This window comes from Dermacentor andersoni, chromosome 9 (genome assembly GCF_023375885.2).
Source record: "Dermacentor andersoni chromosome 9, qqDerAnde1_hic_scaffold, whole genome shotgun sequence".
Taxonomy (NCBI): domain Eukaryota; kingdom Metazoa; phylum Arthropoda; class Arachnida; order Ixodida; family Ixodidae; genus Dermacentor; species Dermacentor andersoni.
In genome coordinates, this window is record NC_092822.1 from 137,193,207 (window position 1) to 137,218,656 (window position 25,450).

The following is a 25,450-nucleotide window of genomic DNA, read 5'->3' on the forward strand; positions in this document are numbered from 1 at the left end:
CATTCAAATTTTTGTGGTAGTTATAGCTGGCAGGTCCAGTGTAATATTTTTCAACACATCCTGCAACTAACCAACTAAACAACCACAAACAAACCAACACACCCCAGAACAAGTGCTGCCGTGAAAAGAGTGAGACATCCCCAGGGTTCATATAGCATGTTCGAGCTCCAAATTCAACAAGAATTCAAGGATGCCCATGACCAAAATTCAAGGAGGGGGTACAAATCATATTCACAGATACACTGAAAAACACCGAAACCTCCTTCTCAGCTGAAATTTCTTGTAGGCAAGCAGCTGCTAAGCTGGACGCTTGCTTTAAGCTCTTCAGGTCCCTTTTCCAAGTTGACTTTCCTGTTGTCCTTCTGGAACAGTGGTGCGTAAAGCCTGACTTGGGCCAAATTAAGTCACTCATCCTGCTAAATCCAAATAGCTGAAACCTACTTTCTGCCAGGCCCAAGGCCATAATAGTGGCTGTGGTGTAAACAAACGAACAAAACAAGAAACAATGGTGGCACGGCTTGGCCTGGCTTTGTCTAGCTCACCAAGGGCAACAGTAATTTAAACAAACCTGTCATTGGTGGCATTGGAAATGCCACATCACAATTATTTAGTGACACATTCTAAAGAAAACATCTAGAATTGTTCCCCGAGAATCAGTGTCTATGGTGTGGGGATGCGCGACTCTCGCGCGTCCCCTGATGTTTTTCCCGCATAGCGCATCCCCTGATATGCTGTTTTCCCGCACGGCTCGCGTGGCCTGGCGCCCGCGGCGTGGTACAAGCGCGGTGCGAGAGATGGCGCGACTGTCGCGGCGGGGTTACTCGGGCGCCGAAAGGGAAGGCGCTTGGCCTCTTGGGTTGGAGACAGCAAGCAGCACGGACGTGCCGTGCCGCGGGTGGAGCGACCCTCTTTCCCGGCGGGTCGGCGCGCGGCGGAGGACGTCTCCCGCGAGCGCGCGGCGACCGATGCATCTGCGAGACCGCCTCGCGTGGCCGCCTTGGAACGCGCCACGATTCGCGTGACTATACACGCGAACGACCAGGCGTTGGGATCCAGCATGGAGCGAACATATTCGCTCGCGAGGACGCGGTGAGTCGGACTTCTAGATTTGTCGCGCGCCTATCGGCATGTTTTGGGGATATGAACTCGGCTAGCAGGCATGGATCTATGAAAGGTGCAATAAATGCCCTTGTGACTGTTTGCACTACTGTGTTGTCGTTCCTTTGTCCCAAGAGTACGGAGGAGAACCCCGTATCTCCCACATCTGGCTGCCCAACGTGGACCTCTTGGGGCATCGGACGATAATTTTAAGTGTTGCTTCGTTCAAGACCTTTGTTTGAACCGAAGCGTAGGCCTAGCGTGGATTTTGATCGCTAGCGTCGGCGGCGTGCTTTCTTGAGCGAGGCGGCGGTGGCTGTAGTGTGTTTGAACATGTCAACATGCTAAGCCTTTTCGCAAGTGTTTTTTTTAAATGAAATTCGTCAGTACGAGAGCCACGTGGTCTGCATCCTGGGAGAGCGAGGCTGAGTGCCCGCGGAGCAGTGGCAAGCCTGAAGCGATTGAGTACGGAAGCCTCGTGGGTGGTCCGAATTTCTTATGTAAATAGCTTCTTCTATCTCTTTGACTCGAATGAAGTCGCGGCTCTGGGAGCCGGGTGGCCGCGGGCTACGGGTGCCACGACGGGCTGACTGGTATTGCGGCCTGGCACCGGGCGCTCCGACACCGTCTGGGACGGTGGGCGCCGTCAACTCGGATGCTGTGTGCACCGAGCGGAGTAGGACCACCTCACAGAGCTAACGTCTCCTCGCGGCTGCCTGTTTTGCGCTCATTTTGCGTGTTGTTTTTGGATGCCGGTTGTTGTCAGAGTAACGACGCTTTAGGCCTAAGGCTTTACGAAGCTGCCTGTCGCACGTGGAGGGACACAACCTGGTGGACCGTGGCGTTGAGGCGTTGCAATTTGCTTCCCTCATTCTATTTAGCCTCGCACGAATTGAAATTACTCGTTCGGCTCAAGGAAGCGAGCTTCGTTCACGTGAACTTAGCATCTGAGTAGCTGCCCGATCTTTTGCTAGCAGAGTTGAACATCGTACCACGTGGGCGATGCGCATGCAGAATTCCTCTCCCTTGCACTACTTTAGTGTTTGCCGAGTGTTTTGAGTGTACGCAGCGTGATTGGAGTCACCCCTGGCTTGCGGCCACCTGCACATCGTCTGCGCTGCTGCCCCGGACTACGATCGAGTCACCCCGGGCGATGGTGATGCTGTGGCCAGTTCGGCGCAGCGACTTCGGCGGCCTCCTGCATCCAGCTCACAACCCTCGGCGGCGGACAAAGGAGCCAGCGGTCACCGACAGCTACGGCGGCTCTTGCCAGCAGGGCGCGTCGGCGCGAGCGACGCTTGCTCGTACCGACTACTGCGTCGTCGTCTCCGGAGTCCTGGCCTGGGATGATGCCGTCGAGTCTGCAAAGCTGCTGCTGTGACCGGCGGACGCCAGCGGTGTACCCCAAGGACAGTCGGCTCGCATGTTACGGACAGCGTGTGGACATTTCCCCGGCGCGGCCACTGTTGCATGTACCACCTTGTTCGCGAAGCACGGGTTAATGTTAGACCGTGTGACATGTTTCGCCGGAATAAGAAGTGATTTAAGGTTGGGGGGATGTGGGGATGCGCGACTCTCGCACGTCCCCTGATGTTTTTCCCGCATAGCGCATCCCCTGATATGCTGTTTTCCCGCACGGCTCGCGTGGCCTGGCGCCCGCGGCGTGGTACAAGCGCGGTGCGAGAGATGGCGCGACTGTCGCGGCGGGGTTACTCGGGCGCCGAAAGGGAAGGCGCTTGGCCTCTTGGGTTGGAGACAGCAAGCAGCACGGACGTGCCGTGCCGCGGGTGGAGCGACCCTCTTTCCCGGCGGGTCGGCGCGCGGCGGAGGACGTCTCCCGCGAGCGCGCGGCGACCGATGCATCTGCGAGACCGCCTCGCGTGGCCGCCTTGGAACGGGCCACGATTCGCGTGACTATACACGCGAACGACCAGGCGTTGGGATCCAGCATGGAGCGAACATATTCGCTCGCGAGGACGCGGTGAGTCGGACTTCTAGATTTGTCGCGCGCCTATCGGCATGTTTTGGGGATATGAACTCGGCTAGCAGGCATGGATCTATGAAAGGTGCAATAAATGCCCTTGTGACTGTTTGCACTACTGTGTTGTCGTTCCTTTGTCCCAAGAGTACGGAGGAGAACCACGTATCTCCCACAATGGCTAACAATCGTCACTTACAGTGCATACATAGACGAGGGACAAAAAGGACGATGAAGACAAGCGCTTGTCTTCGTCGTCCTTTTTGCTCCTTGTCTATGTATGCACTGTAAGTGATGATTGATACCATGGAATACCAACTAGCCTGTACCCAAACCTTGCTTCAGTCTATGGCTAAGCCCCTACAAGGAGTTTGTTATTTTGAATGCTCAAAACTTGTCCCTAAGCCCAGTTTTCAAGAAATTCAAGAAGCACATTTATTTTCAAGGGGCACTAAGGGCACTTAAATCTGTTTTCACAAATTCGACAGTTTTCAAGGATTTCGAGGAGATGTACGAACACCTGTGTCACAGCCCAAATTCATTTGGGAGAAATTCTTTGTTAGCAGTTTAACTTTCCATTCAGAGCACTTGGGAGTTGCTAAATTGTGATTCTGGATAAGTCTGACACAGACGTGAAAAACGCCCATTTTTCACTGTTTTTGCATGGAATGGAAACCGAGTATTCTTTCACTCCAGGTCAACTCCTGCACTTCTGGCTGCACATTGTCATTTTACAAGTGGAAGCGCCATTGTGGTGGCTCATCAGGAGGCAGGGGAGTTAGCTATGCACTTACGACTGTTTTAAATGAGTGACCGTCCAATGATGGGGGACGTTCACTAACTGCTACTGAAACTTAGGTAGGTGGATAGAAATGATGTATTGCTTTTGTGAGGTGCACTTCCACAATAAGTTATTGTTGCAACTATTAGAGGCATCAAGAAAACGCAACGCAGGTAGACATTTGCAAAAAATAAATTTAACATTGTTTTCCTGCAATTCTTTTCATGTTATGCATGAACCACTAATTTTTGCTCCAGAGTTTAACTGGAAATGAACTGTTTTCACTAAACCGAGATGAAAGTTTTGTTTAGCTTTGACACTCTGGTCTGGAGCAAGTGTATTTTATTATTGATGCAGGATTGTTATTACCGTACTTCTCAGTGTATAAGCCACATTTCTTCTCCCCAAAATTTTTGCCAATGCGTCTTATACAACAGTGCGACATATATGTATGACACAAGATGTGCTGGAGCAACCATCATCTGCATTTTTTTTTGCAGGTACAGTAGACTTCTGTTAATTTAACTACAGTTTATTAAATCCCTACCGAAGGTCCCGGCTGGTGAACATGCATTCCTTATAGACTGAAACAGTCGTTATTTCATTTCTAAAATTGGCCTTCACTGGATAATTTTAACTTCACCAGCCAGCACGCAAACACTTGACCCCTATGGTGACATCAACAGCAGCCCCTTTAGTGGCAGCGTTTGTATCGGCAGAGCTCAGTGGACAGTGAATGCGTTGGACAAATGTCATGTGCTCTCGAAAACACCTATTTGCAGCCTGCCTGGGAAGCTTCTCAAGCAAGCACAGTAGTTCAGAATCTCTGAATACTATATTTACCCAGTTCTAATGCATATATACATATACATATTTTTTTTTTCAGGAAAATTGGGCTTATAATTGCCTGCGTGGTGCAATCGGACACAATACCAAAGCTGCCTTTGCGGCATTTGGATGCTTCACCAATAAACAAATGTATTGCGGGGAAGCTGATTATAAATAACTGTGTGGCAAAGCTAATTTTAGGAAACCAGCCACCATTGTGCGACACATATTCGACCCCTGCTAAAAAATCGAGTGCGCGTTAAGCTTTCTTTAGGAGCTTAACTGTATATCTATGTTAGTCTTCTGCTTTCAGCACATAGAAAGTGGGCACACATTTGATTCGAGGGTGTGTTAGGCTCAGACAAATATTCGCAAATGAACCACCCGGGTGCTTTGGCATTTTTTCTACATCTTGTTCAATTCGACTTTCCAGATAACTCGATCAATTTTTTCAGAGTCGAAATAACGTAAGTTGACAGCACAAGGAACCACGCGCCCCGATGCAGCATATGAGAGGTCAAATCTTGTATTAGCTAGTACGACTGTGAGCTTCTAGGGCTCGCCATGCAGGTGATGCAGCAGAAGCTGTGAAGGCCACTATAGTGAGGCCTCCGTGGTTATAGGTCATGCTATAGCTTGCTGTTATAGTTTAGTTTTTCTGGAAAGGTTAAACCCACGGAACTGACACAATGAGTAACTAAAGGGTGCCACAAGTCTTTTATTATTACTTTGTGACACCCATGATATACCCCGTACAAAAACCACGACATGCTTATCCTCATCATCAGTTGCCCGGAGCAGAACTCAGTGTTTCCAGCTTATGCTCACCATTTCACTTTTTAAGGTGAAAGCCTTTCTAGGCTCATGATGAAGACCACCGGAGTGTCCGCCGAAGCGTCATCACGCCATATGAAGACAAATTAGAGACATATTAAAAATGAAAAATGATTGATAGGGACAGTGAATGATAACATTATAATAGAGATTGGTAGAGGTTAATCATCATCATCAGCATAGTTATGCCCACTGCAGGGCAAAAGCCTCTCCCATACTTCTCCAACTACCCCGGTCATGCACTAATTGTGGCCATGTTGTCCCTGCAAACTTCTTAACCTCATCCGCCCACCTAACTTTCTGCCGCCCTCTACTACGCTTTCCTTCCCTTGGAATCCATTCCGTAACTCTTCAAGACCATCGGTAATCTTCCCACCTCATTACATGTCCTGCCCATGCCCATTTCTTTTTCTTGATTTCAATTAAGATATCATTAACTCACGTTGGTTCCCTCTCCCAATCTGCTCTTTTCTTATCCCTTAACGTTACACCTATCATTCTTCTTTCCATAGCTCGTTGCGTCGTCCTCAATTTAAGTAGAACCCTTTTCATAAGCCTCCAGGTTTCTACCCCGTACGTGAGTACTGGTAAGACACAGCTGTTACAAACTTTTCTCTTGAGGGATAATGGCAACCTGCTGTTCATGATCTGAGAATGCCTGCCAAACGCACCCCAGCCCATTCTTATTTTTCTGATTATTTCCGCCTCATGATCCGGATCCGCCGTCACTACCTGCCCCAAGTAGATGTATTCCCTTACGACTTCCAGTGCCTCGCTGCCTATTGTAAATTGCTGTTCTCTTCCGAGACTGTTAAACATTACTTTAGTTTTCTGCAGATTAATTTTTAGACCCACTCTTCTGCTTTGCCTCTCCAGGTCAGTGAGCATGCATTGCAATTGGTCCCCTGAGTTACTAAGCAAGGCAATATCATCAGCGAATCGCAAGTTACTAAGGTATTCTCCATTAACTCTTAGCCCCAATTCTTCCCAATCCAGGTCTCTGAATACCTCCTGTAAACACGCTATGAATAGCATCAGAGAGATCGTATCTCCCTGCCTGACGCCTTTCTTTATTGGGATTTTGTTGCTTTCTTTATGAAGGACTACGGTGGCTGTGGAGCCGCTATAGATATCTTTCAGTATTTTTACATACGGCTCGTCTACACCCTGATTCCGCAATGCCTCCATGACTGCTGAGATTTCGACTGAATCAAACGCTTTCTCGTAATCAATGAAAGCTATATATAAAGGTTGTTTATATTTCGCACATTTTTCTATCATCTGATTGATAGTGTGAATATGGTCTATTGTTGAGTAGCCTTTACGGAATCCTGCCTGGTCCTTTGGTTGACGGAAGTCTAAGGTGTTCCTGATTCTATTTGCAATTACTTTAGTAAATACTTTGTAGGCAAGGGACAGTAAACTGATCGGTCCATAATTTTTCAAGTCTTTGGCGTCCCCTTTCTTATGGATTAGGATTATGTTAGCGTTTTTCCAAGATCTTAAAGGGAAGCTGAAACACTTTTCGAAAAAAATGAGTTCTCTGCGGCATTCTACAGTTTTGAGTCCCCTGAACACGAATATCTGGTTCAAAAAGGGTGGAAACAAACGCAAGCGGCTGTTTTTCCAAGAAAACGCGCACCAGCGCCTCAGGGCATCGCGCGAATGCCGCTGTTGCCCGTGATTGGTCGGGGCCGCAGTGACGTCTATCGCTGCAGTCTCCGGTCGGCGCCGCCGTTTCAGAGCGTAGCACGCTGTTCTGTTCTGGCTTCATAGCTAAGTTGTAAGCATTATGGAACGTTCTCGCTGTCTCGGACAGCTTGTATTTTCGCCGCACATGTTCGAACCGACAGCCGATACGGAAAACGATGGCGGCAACGGCGGCAGCGATGTGTGCACCTTCTCGCGCGTTGGAAATCTTAGCTGGTACTTCTTTTTTTTTTTTTTTATGTAGCTGCAGGTTCCAATGCCGGGAGAAAAATGCGCTAAAGTGTCACTGGGAACTTGCTGCTGGAAGAATGCCGAAGCACTAACTTCTCATTAGATTGTAAACACGGGTGCAATTCTGCGATGACAAGCACCTTGCCGCTGCTTGTCTAAAGTAGTCCCGTGGTTTTTTGAGTGTTGATACACGATCGCGAACATAAGTGCTGCGTTTCAAAGCGCGCACATGCAGTGCTGCGGGGTACAGTCATGGAAGTTGCTTATCATACAATTCCAGAGATGGCCAGAGGTATTATATGTGCAATATTCATACTATGGTTCGACGACTTTGTGACTGTGGCTCGATCAAGAATCGGTATGTGTGCTCCATGCTAGTGTTGACATAAAGATATAGGCAGTTTTAGCACCGCCGTGTGGTAAACACGATAACTGCAACCGTACGTCGAATGCCACTAGGCAAGCCTATACTCCATTTCATACCTCAGGTGCAACGCTGTGGAAGCTACCCACGAAGTCTGGTCACCAAAATTTATTACTGCGCGCGTTTTCGTCTATGCTTCGCAGCGGGCCAGCGGCGTTTGCTCGCGCGAGCATGCACGTGAAGCTGCCGCGACGGGCTGCAAGTAAAAAATACCGAAAAGAAAATTGATTTAAAAGAACGTGTCAGCAGCCGTATGAGTAATGACTGAAATGACTAGTAATGACTATGAAATGACCAATATGTCTAACGACAACTTGAAATGACTACGATGGATTAGAAATGACTAAAAATGCTTAGTAATGACAAGTAATGACTACGAAATTACCAATATGTCTAATGATGAATTGTAATGACTACAATTGATTATAGATGACTAAAAACGCTTAGTAATGACCAGTAATTACTAATAATGACTGAAATGGCTTGTAATGACTACTAATGACTATGACATGGCCAACATGTCTAACAACGGCTTGTAATGACCAAAATTGATTACAAATGACTAAAAATGCTTAGTAGTGAGCAGTAATGACTAAAAGAAAGAAGAGAAAGAGAAGAGGCAAAGAGAAAGAAGCGAATGATAAGAGGAGGAAGAGTAGGCTTTCACCGTTCACTTTGTAAAGAGATCTTGAGAAACCCTGCAATTTTTCTTTTATGCTGGAGCTCAGGCTGGCTTGGTTGTGCGTGTTATTGTTCACATGTCAATTTCGAGCACGCTGTGCCACAGAGGCAATGATAATGGCGTACCTACAACATTGCATGAAGGTTATTCAGAGGCCGACAACGGTCACCTAGCAATGCTGAGGGCTGAAGTGGTTGAAGCTGCATCAGGGGATGAGGCCTCCATGTGCAATACAATAAATGTTGGTTTACTACACCTAAGAGGAGCAGAGGTAGAATTTTTGGCTTACACAAATTTTGTTTATGCGAATTTACTGTTCTGAAATGGGCAAGTTTGGCATTTTGCATTGAGTGTACATGGGTGGACCGACTTAAAATAGGTGCGTATTACATACCGGTGCAACTTACGCAGTATTCACCAATTGAAATGCATTCTCCAATTTCATGTACACCAAATTTTTATGGGTTTATTGACAATAAATGTGCACCTGAATTTACCGCTCCCCCCATTATTAAAGGAAAAATACAGCAAAATCTAAACGATCACAATCTGATAAAACTAGACATGCAGAATTTACAAAATGATAACTTTTTTTAATGAGCTTTTATAATGATACTGGTGCACAATCGTTACCATTTATGCTTTACCGGCCAAGATACCAAGCACCCAAGGGTAGTATTCTCAAACGATCATTTTCAGAAACACCACTATCACTTTCGCAGGATTTTAGGTAACCTTGCATCGATTAAAGACACTGAGTTGCCTTGTGCCATAGCAATTTCGTTGTTATGGTGGCTAATCAGCCCTTACCTTTGTACCAGCATCGAAACACGTGCCTTCCTTGAGGTGAAGGTTGTTTTTGATAGTGTGTATCTGCATATGTGCCGGGTGTTCGCCATGTTATGCATGGTATATATTCCGTGTTTTCTTTCAATAAACTTCAGTTGTTAGTCAGTGCCGTATTGCATCCCCTTCTATTCCTTTCGTCCACATCTTTCATGCTGCAGCTACCATGGAGCTACACCAATTCGCCCTATTTTCTATCTTATTGACCATTGCACTGGAATTGTCAAAGTGAGGGGTCGAGAGTGCTTGCATTGACAGTGCTTTCATGTGATTATTCCAAACAGTTTGCCAAGGCAATACGTCCTGTGGGGATGCGCGACTTTCACGCATCCCCTGATATGTTGTTTTCCCGCATAGCTCCCATCTCCTGTAATCTGGCTTCGCCGCGTGGCTTGATGCCCGCGGCAGTCGGTGTGGTTAAAGCGAAGTACAAGAGGTGGCGCGAGTGATGTGCTGCTAATGCCACCTAACGGCGGGGTTACTTGGGCATGGAAAAAAGGCTCTTCCTCTTTGGTTTGGGGTTGGCAGGCTGCACGGATGTTCCACGAGTGCGCCGATCCATGCTTCTGCGAGACCGTCTCGAGAGGGCTCGTTCGAACGTGACACCGTTTGCGTGACCGTACGCTGTAACGACCAGGCGTTGGGATCTAGCATGGGGCGAACATATTCGCTCGTTATCCAATCGCGGTGAGTGGGACTTCCTAGATTTTTCGCGCGCCTATCGGCATGTTTTGTGGATAGCAACTCGGCTAGCAGGCATTAGTCTATGAAACGTGCAATAAATTCCCTTGTGATTGCTTGCACTACTGTGTTGTCGTTCCTTTGTCCCAAGAGCACGGGTGAGAACACCACAGTCTGTAGCTGCTCAGAGATGTAAGTGATTTACCTACTTTTAGAAAAGGCCCTACTATTGCGTTTTTCTCATCTTTTAGCATTATTCTAGATTTCCATATATTTTGAGAGATTCAAGGAAAGTATCTACCGATGCTTGGGGGACAGGTGTGCCAGCATTGAATTATGGATATTGAGGTCCTACTGCTGTCCTTTCTACCAACACAGAGTATCCTGTTTAGTTCCTTCAAAGCAAATGGAGCATTATACAGCAGAACCTAATTGATATCATCCTGTTTTGTACAATTTCCCAGTGCCAACATTTGTGATTGAGAACACAATAAATGACGCAACACAGTTAAGTTACACTCCTTTTTTTTACTGGCTGATACATTCCCGAAACTGCAATCATATGATATGTTTTCCAGCCACTAGATCTCACACAAACAACAAAAAAAAAAAGCACACACGATGCGCCCATTAGGACAAATCACCCATCCATGTCACGTGAAAATTCCGGCATGCACTCAGTTTCCTCTTCTGGTACCAGCAAATCTCCAGTACCAGCGTACTGCACACTTTTAATAGGCAATAACCCAAATGCATCATTGTTCCCTGCAGCAGGTGGCGACGCATGAGAATCATGTTTTGCTCTGGCGTAATCGTATTCAGGTTTCACTCATTAGCTCAATTTAGTTTCAGTTTTGCAATAAAAAAACGACAATGCACGTCCCTGTCCCCTTGGGCTAGCTCCTTAGCTCAATGGGCATCGGCACCTTGCGCTGCAACGATTCACACCGAGCGAGCATGTCATAACTTACCGCCAAGGCGCTCTGTCCACGGAAGCTCCTAACCCAGGCCGAATTACCTGCCATGGGTTTGGCATTGCGCTGCTAAGCCAGAGGGGCACGAGATCAAATGCTGCCACATTTCAATGGGGGGGAAAAGCAGTGCATTGAGCGCACGTTAGAGAATCCCAGGTGGTCAAAACTAAGTCGGAGCCCCTCACTACGACGTGCCTCATAGTCGTGTCGTGGTTTTGGCACGTAAAACTCAAGAATTTAATTAATTAAATCAACTCAGGCCAAATTCGAGGCGCACAAACGTCAGCTTGCTGAAGAGCTGCAGAAATGACAACGTGGATCTTGGGGCCTCACCACAGCTCGGCACGCATCGGCATCCCATGCCGCAACAGATTACATAGATGTCAACTACAGCTGAGTCCGTCAACTATTTTGGTGACTTCAGATTGTACGTTTTCCTGTTTAGTACATTTTTTCTCTTGTTTTTTCTAACATATATGACCGAGGTTCTACTGCATTTTTCCTTTGACACACAAGTTGGTAAATCCTCCTTTTCTAATCACTGTGTTAGAAACGTCTCTGAACAGTTCACTGAGCTCGGGATGTTATAAAAGTGCTCCCCAAGTACAGTGGAACCCTGATTATACGACTTTCTTGGGACCGCAAAAAAGCGTCGTAATATACAAACATAACTTATGCCTATAAAAATGCTAATTTCGCGCGACGGATTTACAAGAAACTTCAATGTAAACTACTAACATACTCTGCAGGGCTTGGAAACCCTAATTACCAAAAAAGTAAGTGCAATAAGAATTAATGCTGTAGTACAGGTACTAATCATGCTTTATTCAAACAAACCTTTACGGCACTCCACTCCCCACTTCAGTGATTCCCGCCAGCCGGTACGAACATTAAAAAAGTCTGTCAGTTTCTTTCGGACCTTGTTTGATCCGTGAACCAAGAGCTTTCGCTCGAGTTGGGCAATGTCCAAAAGGAGGTCCTCTGCAGCGTCGCGTGAACAGATGAAGTTCCGGATGCTATGTGCTGTAGCACCTCGGCGAATGTAGTAGGCACAGGCATGGCATCCGTGGCGTCGACGTCATCCTCGTCCAATATCGCAGCGATGTCGGCACTAGGCATAGCCTCCTCGATGACGTCATCCAGTGACACCTCGCCGCAGATCGCAATGTTGTTGTCGACCTCCACATACTCGGCGAAGGTCGTGGTAAGGCTTAAACCCTCGAAATCGTCATCGGCGAAGCCTGCATCGGCCTCGAGTGGCATCGAGGTTGTTGCGTCCCAAGCAGAGAAGGCAGTCTCTCGCTTAAAGCCACAGTGCTTGAACGAGTTAGCGATTGTGCTTCATGACACTGCGTTCCACGAACTGGCAATAAAATCCATGGCGTCGAGCACAGTGATCTTTTCTTCCGACTCGCTGTGCTCCATAGCCGCCAGCCGATGCTGCACTAACTGCTTCCGGTACTCTTGCTTGATGCACTTAATGATGCTGGCATCCAGCAGCTGCAGCCGGCTTGTGCAGTTGGGCGGGAAAAAAAAACAACCTTTATGTTCCTCAGGCTGGATGTATCAGGCGGGTGGCACGGTGCGTTGTCCACGAAAAGCAATATTTTCCTTGCCTTAGCACAGATTTTGTTATCCAGCTAGTGCAAAACATTGCTGAAGAGCGAAGACGTGATCCACGCCTTGTTGTTGAAGTTGCAGCTGCACGGCAGCGTCTTCAAGTTCTTAAAGCACCATGGCTTTGCAAACTTTCCAACAATGAGCACGGGCAGCCTCTCGGAACTGTTGTTAGCACTGAATCGTGCCGGCACAGGCTCTTTACTACGCTTGCCACCATGACAGCTGTCACCCTTAAATGCAAGGGTTTGCTCGGGCTGCATATGGTAAAAAATACCGCTCTCATCGGCGTTGAAAACGCTGCAGGGCTTGTATGCAGCAATCATCTCTGGCAGCGACTCCATCCACTCGTTCACCGTCAAAACGTCCACGTAAGTGGACTTTCTCCATAGGAGCGGCTGTACACAATCCTGTTTCGTTTTTTAAAGTGATCCAGCCACCACCCGTTTGATGCCTGAAAGTCGTCAATGCCCAGACGCAATGCCACAAGGTGCGCCTTTTTTTTTTTAGAATGGCGCCGTCAACGTTGATCGCAGAGCTCCGTGTTTGAAGCAGCCACTTGACGAGAACCTTTTCTAACTTCTCATGCTGTCCTTCTTTTGCCGCTTTCCGCTTGAGCTTGAACTTGTTGGCATTCTGCAATATCACCGCTTTGTTTGCCAGGATCGTCTTAAGCGAAGATTTGGGTATCTTAAGGTCCCGGGAAATGCTGGCTTTCGTGGCTCCATGCCGCTTTTTCTGCTTCCTCGATAATATTAAGCTTATCGCTGAGAGACAGAACTGTCCGCTTTCGGGACATCGTGCGTTGCGTTGCTCCACACAACTCAAAACCTCTGCTGAATGCTGGTCGCTAGGATTACGACGAACACGTGTGATAAACCTAGACCTTTCCAGGCTACCTTGTCAGTGATCTGCAGCAGGCAAACTGCAAGGAGAGAAACCCTTCCCCAATGCGATGAGAGGCGATGCCATTGAGAAGAGAGGGAGAAAGTGATTGTGGAGAAGAAAAGGCGCTATTCCAGCACAGTGGGCGTCGCGGGCGGCTGCTAGTGGGGGGAGAGAAACGCTTCCCCAACGCGACGCCACCGAGAAGAGAGGGAGAAGGTGATTGTGGAGAAGAAAAGGTGCTACTGTTTCAGCTCAGCGAGTGTTGTGGGTGGCTGCTTTCGTCCACCATTCTGTCCCGCACTTCGCATGGGTCGTCGTATAACGCGGGCAGGCGTAAAATTGCGTCGGATAACCTCGGTTTTTAATGCATTTCTTTTATGGGGACTTCGCTAAGTCGTCGTAAAACCTGGATCGTTGCAAAACCGGGGCATGTATACCGGGGTTCCACTGTATATTGACTTGTTTCTGTAGTGCTTCCTGGGTGCTTGAAATTGTAAGTAAGGGCATTGTATAGGACGAGTAGTTATAGGAAATAACTGAGCTGCACTCTAACATGAATAACAACGAGCAATGAGACTTTGATGAAGCATGAAGATAATATCTTTAAAGGGACACCAAAGGTAAATACTAAGTCGACGTGGACTGTTTAAATATAATTCCGGAAACCTCGCAACTCTTCTTTCGTGACAAGAAAAGACTTAGTTTACGATAAAATTGCATCTGAAGGGTGCAAATACCTTTGCCGCAATTCAAATCTCCCGCCACCAAACAGGGGGAGTGGTGACGTTGCATGCGCCATCACAGCCCTTTGCTGCCGTCGGTGAGTAAGAAGACACCCGACAGACGGCGGTACGTTTTTTTTTGCACGAAACGCGAACACGCCGCCATGGAGAAACACACCAAAAAAGAGCGGTGGATTCGCCGCTGCAGCTTCTTTTAGTCAAGTGGCGTGGACCGTTCAGGCGTACTGCGACAATACATGAAAGTGGAATTCTCAGCCACTTGCAGTTTGTACGAGCTTCGCGAGCCAGCAAAACCAGCGCAGCATTGCACGATAACGAAGCTACTGAAAAGCGTAAGCGCGGGCGGCGCAGAGTCGAGTGAAAATGAAACCTTTCGATCGCCCACATCATTGTTAAGGGTAAAGCCGACGAGTTTTTCTTTCTCAAAATGAAAGAACCGGACAAGTAGCATTTTCTTTTGTCTTATAATGCAATATAATGTTTTTATAACGAGTGGTGGAGTACTAGTGACATAAGTGAGGAGTGCATTCGTCACTGGGCAAGTACATGAATGTCCCAGGAGAGTTTCTAACCTTGTCCTGCATTTGCCTCAATTTCTCGATTACTAAGGCTCTGTTTGCGGTAATATAGACGTCTTAAGAGATTCTCGAGCACTAATCTATCAATTTAGCCAGACCTACTACAGTGAAACCTTGTTAAACCGTAGTTGGCCGGAGCTCGGAAAAATTGCGTACTAGACCGTACGTAGTACTGTTTAACCGAAATAGCACAAGATCGCCCACTTACCTGTCAAAAATGGAACACGGAACCAAGAGACAGTGCGATGAAAGGGTAAAAAAACATGCAGTATTTATTAACTTCGCGCAACAAAAGTGTTATTTTCGTTTGATGCCACCGCGGCCTAGTAGCGACGACAGCGGCCTTAAACTTATCGAAGCTGCGTGCCAGCTTTTCAGCCAGCCCCCTCTTCTCGGCAAACAGTCGCATGGCAGATTCCTCGTTCGCGTTACGTATTCTCCGTGCATGCGTGCGGTAGTGTTACAGAAGTTGCGGGGTGCTGTTCTTGTCGCAATGATTGCATTCATGAGGCTGAGGTAACGTGCAGCTTCTGCCACTGTTGGGCCTGAATCACCCGTGCTATCGCTTTCCGTGTCGTCCTCCTCCCTGTCACTAGTCCACACTTTGGCAACAACAGAGGCAACGATGACGAAAAGTCGAACCTCGAAGCCGATATCTCTTCATGGTCGCAGCAGCGCTGTCGAGCAACTTCTTCGCATTCCAAATGCCACACACCGTAGTCAACAGCAGATCCCTGTTGCGTGCCTGCGCCGACTTCTTTGTGTCATGTTCGACAGCACGAACAATGTCTAGTTTTTCTTCCATGCTGAGCACCCGGCGTCTTTTTTATACAAGCTTCGGCATGACACGAGTCCTCACTTGCACGATGCCACAACGCTCTCTGGCACGGCGCCGAAATTATGCTGATGTTGATCTGGCTTCACGTGCAAACGCACAGGGTGCTTGGAGGCTGTTGTTCCGATCTCTGAGGCTTGTTGTTCTGCCGGGCCGCTCGATGTGGACGACGCACCGCGGAGTTTGCACGACGAAAAGTGGAAACACCACGTGTTAACAGACACGTACGCAATAAGCTGGTACGGTTTATGCTGATACAAAATGCATTATGTTCAATGGTCGCTGAGTCGGGGATTTGACTTTACTATTTTTAAAATTAAACTACTGTTTAAGCGGGTATGGTTTTAGAAAGGTTTTACTGTATTTGCATTTAGTGTCCCTTTAAAGACTTTTCAGAACCTTTTGATTGTGTGGCTCTTTGCTGCTTAATCACCAAACTATCTGCACTCTGATTGCTCAACTAACATTGTCTTGGCTTCAGAACTTCCTCTTCCTACGTCAGCAGTCCAGTCGTGAATAACGTTTTATTGAATCTTTCTAAGGTCAGTTCTGGTAAGCAGTGTCGTCCTTGATCCTCTGCTTTTATTGATATCCATCAATGATCTTCGGATAACCTACCATCGAAGGGAAGACCTCTTGCCCTTTGACTGCCCAGTTTTCTTCCTTACTCCTACACACAAACCCTGGTCTTATTTTTGGATGTTGGTTCAGTAGACATTTATGCTGCCTAGATTCTCAGCCCTGGCCATCTTTTGCCTTTCTCCCTCTCTGCTGTCAAAATGTGCCCAAAAGTAAATAACAGGGAAAGAAAATAGGCCTGCCACGAAGTTCGTCACATGTGCAAAAGGCTTATATTGGACAGACGGGGGCGCTGCCTCAATCATGGGCTTAGAGAACATTGCGCATCTGTGAAGGTGCAAATAGGTGCACTCCTGAACTTACAGCTACATGTGCTATGAAAATATGCGCGGAAAGTCGAGACATTCCACATCGAACAACAAGTGAGTAAGCATGGCCTCGCTAACAGAGAAGGACCACGCAAGGCCAATAGACAAGGAAGCCACGGAAAACATCAGGGAAACTAGCTCTAGTGGAAACTGAAATGCAGAAAATAACAAAAAGGAAAATGGAAGTGGACAAAAAGGGCTTGCACAACTTCCTAGAGCTGCGAATGAGACACAGATCATGTCCCTTAATTTGGTAGAGGTGTTGCTTCAGAAACAAAGCCGCGGCATGCTGCCAGCTGTCCCTCTTCGAAACAATCGCGTGGAGTGGCCAATCCACCTTGTCTATTTTGTCAGTAAAGATTTCTAAAGAATCTGTTTGCTTAAGAGACAGATAATACGACAGCATCATGATTCCTCAGCGTCTTGATGGCTTGTTTCTTTTGAAACTTGGCACAGAAATCCAGAGCCTTGAAGTGCCTTAGAATGGCTTGTTGGGCATTATCTTCAAGCATGCCTTGCGGCATGACGAGATGGCATGGAGAGACACCCTATCTCGCGCCTTTTCTTGTACACACGGAATCTAGCATGCAGAAAACGTATATGATCGCAGTCTGCAGCAAGGAACGGCGGCACGTTTCAGATATTGCCTATTAAAAGCATGCGCTATGTTTCCGATGGAATCACGTGCTATGAAACAGATAGGCGAAGATGCTTACTGCAATAGGATTGGCAGTGATAGCTGTGAATGCTGTGTATAATGATGCAGGCAAAGATTTACCGGAATAAGAAACTAAGAGACGGGCGGGTGAGTATTGCCGTGAAGCTGCCACGCGGGCAGCTATATACTGTTCTTGGCCGCGCACACCTTGCGCATTTTCTTGTTTACACGGGATCTCGCAGCCACAAAACATATTATACGATTGCAGTTTGGCGACGTACTGAACGTTGGTGCCGACAACTGGTAAAACAGGTAAATGATGAGCGTAACTCTATTGGATAATTCTTTGTGTTCTCGATTGCAAACGTTGGCACTGTACACAGTGGAAACATATCAACGAGGTTCTACTGTATTCATTTAGTATGCCATGATGAGTCATCCTTATTAAGAAACTATTCATTCTATACTAGCCAGTTGGCATCCAGAGAACACGAAATGCACTCTCCTGTCATCTTCTACGTCTTGCGCATTCATCAAAAGCAAATTCTTTATGGTGGTGTCAGATTCGAACTCAGACAAGCCAAATTATAGATTTTCCCTTGGGTGGGCATATCATGGGACCTGGTTTTGCTAGCAATGTGAGGGAAACTTGGCTCACCATCTTTCGCCTGCGGCTGCTGTGACCAGAGTCTGGCAGGTCCCCATCGTCTCCTGTTCCAGGTTCCTGACCACCGGAGTCGGGAGACGCCAGCGGTGGGCTTCCTTCCTGCACACAGCATGTCCGTAGTTCACGACATCAATGGCTTCTCAGATGTCTCTGTCTAGAAGGGACCGATGACCATCCGCAGTGTGTCTCGAGGCAATTGTGCAGATGAAAAGATTTTGAATCACAATGCTAGGAGCCCTGAAATTCATGCAAAAATGATGCGGAGTGACTAACTGCAATGAAACTTATAATTGTTATCTTATTAAACTAACATTCTCACGTGTTAAATGTTCAACTTATCCTAACCTTCTCACGTGGATCAAGCTCTTCTCAAAAAACTGAACTCAGTTTGTTACAGTTAATGGTTTTAATTCTTCTTTCAGCGATGTACATTTTGGGATACCCCAAAGCTCAGTTCTGGGCCCTCTCCTTTTTCTCATTTATATCAACAACCTTCTTGCTACACTGCCTTCTAACGTACACTTGTTTGCTGATGACTGTGTTATTTTTCGTGAAATAACCAACGAAACCGACGTTAACAGGTTGCAACTTAACCTTGATGCAATATCTAACTTGTGTAACTCTTGGTTAATGAAACAAAATATTAACAAATGTAAAGTACTACATGTATCCCGTGTTTTTCGCCAACATGCCACTTACCACTTAAACAGCGTTCCTTTAGAAACAGTTAACTCTTACAAGTACTTAGGTGTCCATGTTACTACAAACCTGTCATGGTAAATTCACACTGAATACGTTATTAACAACGCTAACCTTATCTTAGGCTACTTGCGCCGTAACTTTGCTAGCTAACCTTGTAACCTAAAACGCCTACTCTATAAAACACTAATACGTCCTAAGTTACAATATGCTACTTCTGTATGGGATGCTGGCAAAGATACGCTGAAAACGGCTTTAGAACTTGTCCAAAATAACTCAGTTTGATTTATCTTTTCTAATTTATCTTTTCTAATAGAACCGTGAGCATTTCTTCAGTGAAACATAATCTTAGTCTTCCTTTGCTGTCTGTTCAACGTAGAATTGCACGTCTAGCACTCTTTCATAGAATTTATCATCAACCTACACTGCACGCGCAATTCTTTACAAGAACCCTTTATGTATCGCAGCATGTTGATCACTGTCCTAAAGTTGGGACCTATCTATGCCACACAAAGCATTTTTCCCAGTCTTTTTTCCTTCACACATGTATAGATTGGAACCACCTTCCCGCTGATATCGTAAATACTACCGATAACAGCTTTTTTTGTGAAACTTTAGCTAACATTGTATAACCAGAAACTTCTTTTTTTGTGACACAGCAGCTAACATTGTATAGAAAGAACCTCTTGTATTTTAGCATTGTGTTTTGTTCATATTAACCTCTGCATTTTGTTTACTTTCTATGCTCCACATTTTCTTTTGAGCCACTCCACTCTATAACGCCTCTGGCCTTGAACATATGATTGATAAATAAAATAAATAAATAAATAAATAAATAAAATAAATAAAGCTTCTAGAAAGAATGTTCAATTCTAAATAGATGTACGGGACTCGGTTCATTTCAAATGCTACATCTCAAATTTCATAACAATGCTTACTTTGTAATGTTACTAATTATGTTTATCTGTGTACTTGTAATCTATAAATAGTTTTCTTGAAAAGTGGCATTTTGTAGATTACAAAATGCTAATTGTATTCATTTGAACGTAAGCCGAGTTTTTTTTTTCCCCAGGATCCTTAGCCTCAAAGTTATCACCCCCATTATATCTATTATTACGATATTATCCGCGAGATGCTCAAGGGATGAAGTTGGCCTGGCTCTCTGGCTCCAGTGTACCGTATAATGCGGTTTATAGGTCGACCCCCTTACATTGAAGCAAAGAACTCAACATAAAAATTCCACAAAACTTCGTTTTATTTAGTGGTGCCGCCAGACTAGTCACCTGCTCATTCGTTTGAGCTGTCTGAACTCTCGTCCGAAGATGACTGCTTTTCACTGGCTGCGTCCCACAACATGTCATCCTCGGTGCTCTCCAAGGAGTTGCTAATGCAACACTTCTTGAGTGCCTGCACCACCATATCGTCGGGCTGCGAGCGCCAAGCCTGCGACACCCATGTGGCCACAGTGGCGAGAGGCGGCCTGCGCAGCCGGCCGGTTGGGGTCGTCGGGTTGTCGCCGGCCATCCACTGATTATATTGTTCACGGACACGGTCTTTAAAGGGCTTTTTGAGCACGACGTCCAATGGCTGAAGTGTTGTCGTCATGCCTACCGGAATGACGGCGAGTTCCGTCGCGGAGTGCCTGCTTCACACCTGCGGTCAAGTGCCCGCGAAAGGCATCCAAGACGAGCATGCTCGGACACCGCAGGAGTGAGCCGGTTCGCCGATTCCAGACGGTCTTAATCCAATTGAGCATGAGGGCCTTGTCCATATAGCCCTTTTCATTCACGCAAACGACATCCCGCAGGAAAGCCTCTTTCGGCAGCGTCTTTCTCTTGAATATTATGTATGGGAGCAGCTTTCTGCCGTCTGCAGTACACGCGAGCATCACCGTGAAGCGCGAATGCTCGTTCCCCGTAGAAAGAAGCTTGACTTCTTTTGCGCCGCGTTCGCACACTGTGGCGGGCGACGGCATGTCGAACCACACCGGCGTTTCATCGGCATTGCCGATCTGTCCCCACAAGTAGCCATGCTGCTGCAGGAGACGGATAACATAGCACTGGAATTCGACCAGCTTGTCCTCGTATGCCTCTGGCAGCTTCTGGCAGATTGATGTGTGCCGTCGAAGTGCGAATCCCTTGCATCGCATGAAGCGACGAACCCAATAAATGGAGCCCTTGAATTATTCCTTGGGCAGTCCAGATTCTCGGGCGATTTCAATAGCTTTGATGCAGATGAGTTCTGCTGTCACTGGCAAAGATCTGGCACGATGCTTGTGGATGAAATCCGCCACCCTGTCTTCGAGCTCCGGGTGCACTGCGCCATAGAATAAAGAACCGCGCGGCTATAGTGCCTAGAATATACTGGCTAGTGTGCCGTGCACCTGCTCTTTTCAATGGAGGAGCGTGGCGCCGCCTGCAATAAATGCCCACGGTGGCCGACAGAGGTCGCTGCCACACGGGTGAGTGCAGACTGCGCGTGTCGTCTGCTTCACATATCAGTTTCGCAGCTGTTGCGTCGGTTTCTATGTTGGTGTTTTCAATGTTATTACAGCGTTGCGTGTTTGTTCTTGGTGTTGTCAAAGAGTGAGTGCGTCGCTGCTGTGTTCGTGCGCCTGTCATTACAAGAACTATGCGGCGGCGGTGAAAAAATGCCGAAGAGACAGTGCAAGAAGAGGACCTGCTTTGTGCCGTTGTGTCGAAGCGGTTACCGCTCGAACAAAGGGCGTGCATCCTTGTTCACTCCAACACTGATACGAAGCGGCAGCAGAATGGGCAAGAATGATCAGGAGAGCGGACAGAAGGCCGGCACCAACTGCTGTGGTTTGTGAAAAAACATTTCGAAAACAGCTTAGTCGAACGCGCGTTCTCTATCACCGTGAACGGCGTTGTCCACGAGATTCACCGCGATAAACCACGCCTGAAACCCTACGCTATACCCACTATATTTCCTGAGTATCCTAAGCATGCACCTTACTTTTCGTGAGTACCAGGGAAAAGAAAAACAAGAAAAAAGGAGCAGTAGTGCTTTAATCTACAATACTGTTATGTTGCACAAAAGATCACTGCCCGAAATTCTTGACCACAGTGTGCAGGCTTCCTTTGCGTAAGTAAAGCTGAAGCTAGTGACGACGCTGCTTCACTATTGCATTGCGCATTTTGACAATGGAGGCCTTGTCTATCTTAGTCAGACCTTGTCAACCGCTGTGAAGGCCGTGGAAGATGCTTTTACTGTGTTCTTTAGCAAAAGCAAGTTACATGTAGCGAGTCTAGCTGATTATTCAGGTCAGCTGCAGACACTGGCCTTTCCCCAACTAGGGTGCCCAGAGCATGAAAAACCAGCTTTGAAAACACTTGTGAAGTTCTACGTTTTCTTGAGGTTTCGTTTCTTTTGTAAAAGGCATCAACAAAGAGAGGGAAGCGCAAAGGCAACGACAGAAGCTCTTTAAACTGCGTCACTGCCACTAGATCTATCTTCTTCATGTATGTGTGCATTATCTCATCTAGGCCTGTCTTATATGCCCGCGTTTGACTGTTGTTACGCGAGAATAAAATATTTGTTACGCTTAAATGAAAGATATGTTTCCCATTTTCGTTCACTTATATCAGACATATAAAGAAATCTGCACGTGTGTACTGCAGGTATTAAAAAATGTATAGTACACGGAACACCGCGTGCAGTCCATTTTACAGGCAAATTTTTTTACTTGTTATCTTATCCTCGTGGCCCAATGGGCATTATGAGGAGATGGGTACATGGTTTACAAACAATCAAAAACATTCAAACCTATGAGGACAACAATAAGATAATAGGCAGAAATAGCAGCAAATAAAATAAAAAGAAAGTACAGCGAAATTCAAGTCATTTCAAAAGATCGTCGGTTACAGCGGTTCTCAATGGTTATGCATTATTGTAACATCAAGAGAACAGTAATGTAACCTTAGAATTCCTTTACAGTTGAACCTCGCAATAACGAAATCTGCGGGAAACGCGAAAAAATTCGCTGTCGCGAGAATTTCGTTGCTGCGAAAATAGACAGCACAGATAGGTAATGCATCGCAGAACAAAACTTTACTGTCCAAATTCCGTTAGCCTACTTTGCAACCTTTGCTCGAGGATATAGAACCACATTGTTGACAGTACAAAGTGTGCCGCATGCGTCGACCAGCAGTGGCAGTATTGCCGTAGCGCCGAATTCTCGGTCAACTGCCTCCGGAGATGCGATCACTTGCCGAGATTTTGCGTAACTCGGCACCGGACGCAGAGCAACAGCGCATGCAGCAGCATTTCTTCAGCGCACGCTGTTGCCTGTAGGCGCCATCGCGGCCGGTGCCGATTGCAAAAGTGATCGTATCACGTGTACGCGAAGGCAAACGATCGAGATAACGGCCCTTTCGCGCAAATCTACATCCGGCTTAGAATCCGCACACAATGCCTGTCGGGTGGCATCAAAACCAGCGTTCTTGAAGCAGGGGATGCGTATTCCCGGATGATCGGTCAATCACGGCCCCATGCGTGACACTCCATATGCCGCGACCGCCATCTCAAGCGCCATAAACAATTCCACGTAGGTGGGACGTGGATTTCTTTGTTCTTGCTGCATTTTTCTCACCCAGGCACACATTACGCAGTGCACTGCCGCGATCGGGGATTGTTGTTCGAAACGCGCGGCCAGTTTGCGTTCAGTCTCGCCTCACGCGATTGGCCTAAGCCTCGCCGAGTCGTCAACCGCGGGGAACGAAAAATGAACGCGCGTTTCGAACAACGATCTCGCCTGGTAGGCGTGCAAACACCGTCGTCACATGTCAGTAGCAACGTGCGTGCTGCTCATGGTGCCGCTTCAAACGGGCGATCAACAAACAAGATCGCAGCCACGACGTGTTTCCAGCGCACTGATCGCTTCCGGCGCTTGGTTGTTCTTGTGAACAAAAATGGCGGCGCCCACACAAGTGTAATGTGGTGGTATTTTACGCAATTTTAATGCAAAACAATCGCATTTGAGCACATTTTGGAGCCTGCTAGCCTTACGCAATATGCGGAGTTACGTTCCGGCAAATTTCGTTGATGCGGGATTGCAGTACAGCTACATTTCGTTGCCGAGAGGTACGAAATGCATTGAATCCTATGGGCGTTCGCCGGGGATACGAATATGTTTCGTTGTCGCGGGAATTTCGTTGTTGCGGTATATCGTTATCGTGGGTTCCGACTGTACTTTATTAGAATGAAAAATGTAACCTAAAACTTACCCTTAAAAAATTACACTGCCATCATGGCTAGAATAAAACACATGTGTCCTTAGCTATCGCCGAAGAGACACGAAGGCGAACGCCTTGTGAAGCCTACTGTAATTCACCTTAATGCACCCTAATCCTCCTTAATTAATACACCTTAATCCCCCTAATTGAACCTAATCCCCCTTAACCCAATCACTATAATCAATAATTAAATTTGCTAATCATTTAGCACCTCTTATACACGGCTGGACATGCTTTCGTTCGTTTCTGGCCTTCCTTGGATCGTGTGATATGTTCTGTACCTCGCAACACGGCCGTGGAACATGGACACTAAGGCATTTGCCTTAAAAATTACGTTTTCTCTTCGCCAGCATAAAAACACATCAGGTTCCCCGCTCGAAGCCGAGCTGAGATAGCGCACGCTTTTCTAGCAAGCGACAAGCGGTAGAGAAGCCTGTTGTAATCAAAACAAGCCCTGATTTATAAATCAGCTGCCCACATTTGAACTGTGCTGCTGCTACGGCCTAATAAAAACAAAAAGCGCAGCAGCTCGCTTGCCAATGCTGTGGAAACACGGCGGGCTACGAAGACCGGATGGTGCCGCGGCACATGGATGGATGGATGGATATTATGAGTGTCCCCTTTAGAACGGGGCGGTGGGTTGCGCCACCAAGCTCTAGCTACTATGCTGCCTAATATCCTACCTAGGTTAACTAATGAAAAAATAAAAAAGAAACACTATGAACTACCACGTCACAATTTTCTGATCCCCTATTGCGAACTGTGCTTTTGTACATCTCCGTCTTTTGTCGTTTCCCTACTTTTCTTCCACCAATCCTCCAATCGCCTCTTACAAATTTCTATTGCAGACCTGTTTGCTTTACCACTGCTCCCGCTGAACCCAAGGGCTTCAAGGAGGCCAGTGGTGTCTAAATTGACCGCTGGGTAGACGTCTTCACATTCTAATAAAATATGCTCCGTCGTTTCCCTAGCTTTACCGCAGCAAGCACATGCTTCTTCTTCGTTCTTATATCTCGCTTTATAGGTGCGTGTTCTAAGGCATCCCGATCTCGCTTCGAAAAGTAATGAGCTTCCCTTTGAGTTATCATAAATGGTTTCTTTCCAGATTTTGTTTTTTCCTCTTAAGTAGTTACTCATGCCAGGTTTCTTTTCCATTGCCGCCACCCATGAGATTAATTCAGCCTCTCTGACTTTCCGCTTGACCTTCTTTGTTACTGTGTTGCCCACCCCACAGGCCGCATAATTGCTGGTAAGCTTCCTAGTTCTTTTCCTCCACTGTGAATCAATGTTTTGCATGTACAGATACCTGAACACTCTCCCAGCCCATCTACTTTCTTCCATATTCCTCAGCCGTTTTTCATACTCAATTTTACTGCGAGCTTCCCTCCCTTCAGAACAAGTCCAGCCCATATCCCCCTGCGCAGCTCCATTTGTAGTCTTCCCGTGAGCGCCCAATGCGAGGCGACCCACTGACCTTTGGTTCCTGTCGAGTCTTG

At 46.9% G+C, this 25,450-nt stretch overlaps 1 protein-coding gene across 5 annotated transcripts in view; it reads right to left on the minus strand.

Moving 5' to 3' along the window:
- Positions 1 to 25,450, minus strand: part of LOC126529757 (inactive histone-lysine N-methyltransferase 2E-like) — a 392,924-nt gene that overhangs the window by 128,722 nt on the left and 238,752 nt on the right. For 4 of the 5 annotated variants that reach the window (XR_008612213.2, XM_055070020.2, XM_055070021.1 and 1 more), the window contains one exon: positions 17,992 to 18,099. The exons of the other annotated variant lie outside the window; for it this stretch is intronic. Coding sequence is in view for 3 of the 4 variants with exons in the window: in XM_055070020.2 (XP_054925995.1) it covers positions 17,992 to 18,099 (108 nt within the window). In the remaining variant the exon portion in view is untranslated. The remainder of the gene's footprint in view (positions 1 to 17,991; positions 18,100 to 25,450) is intronic. 5 annotated transcript variants of the gene reach the window in all.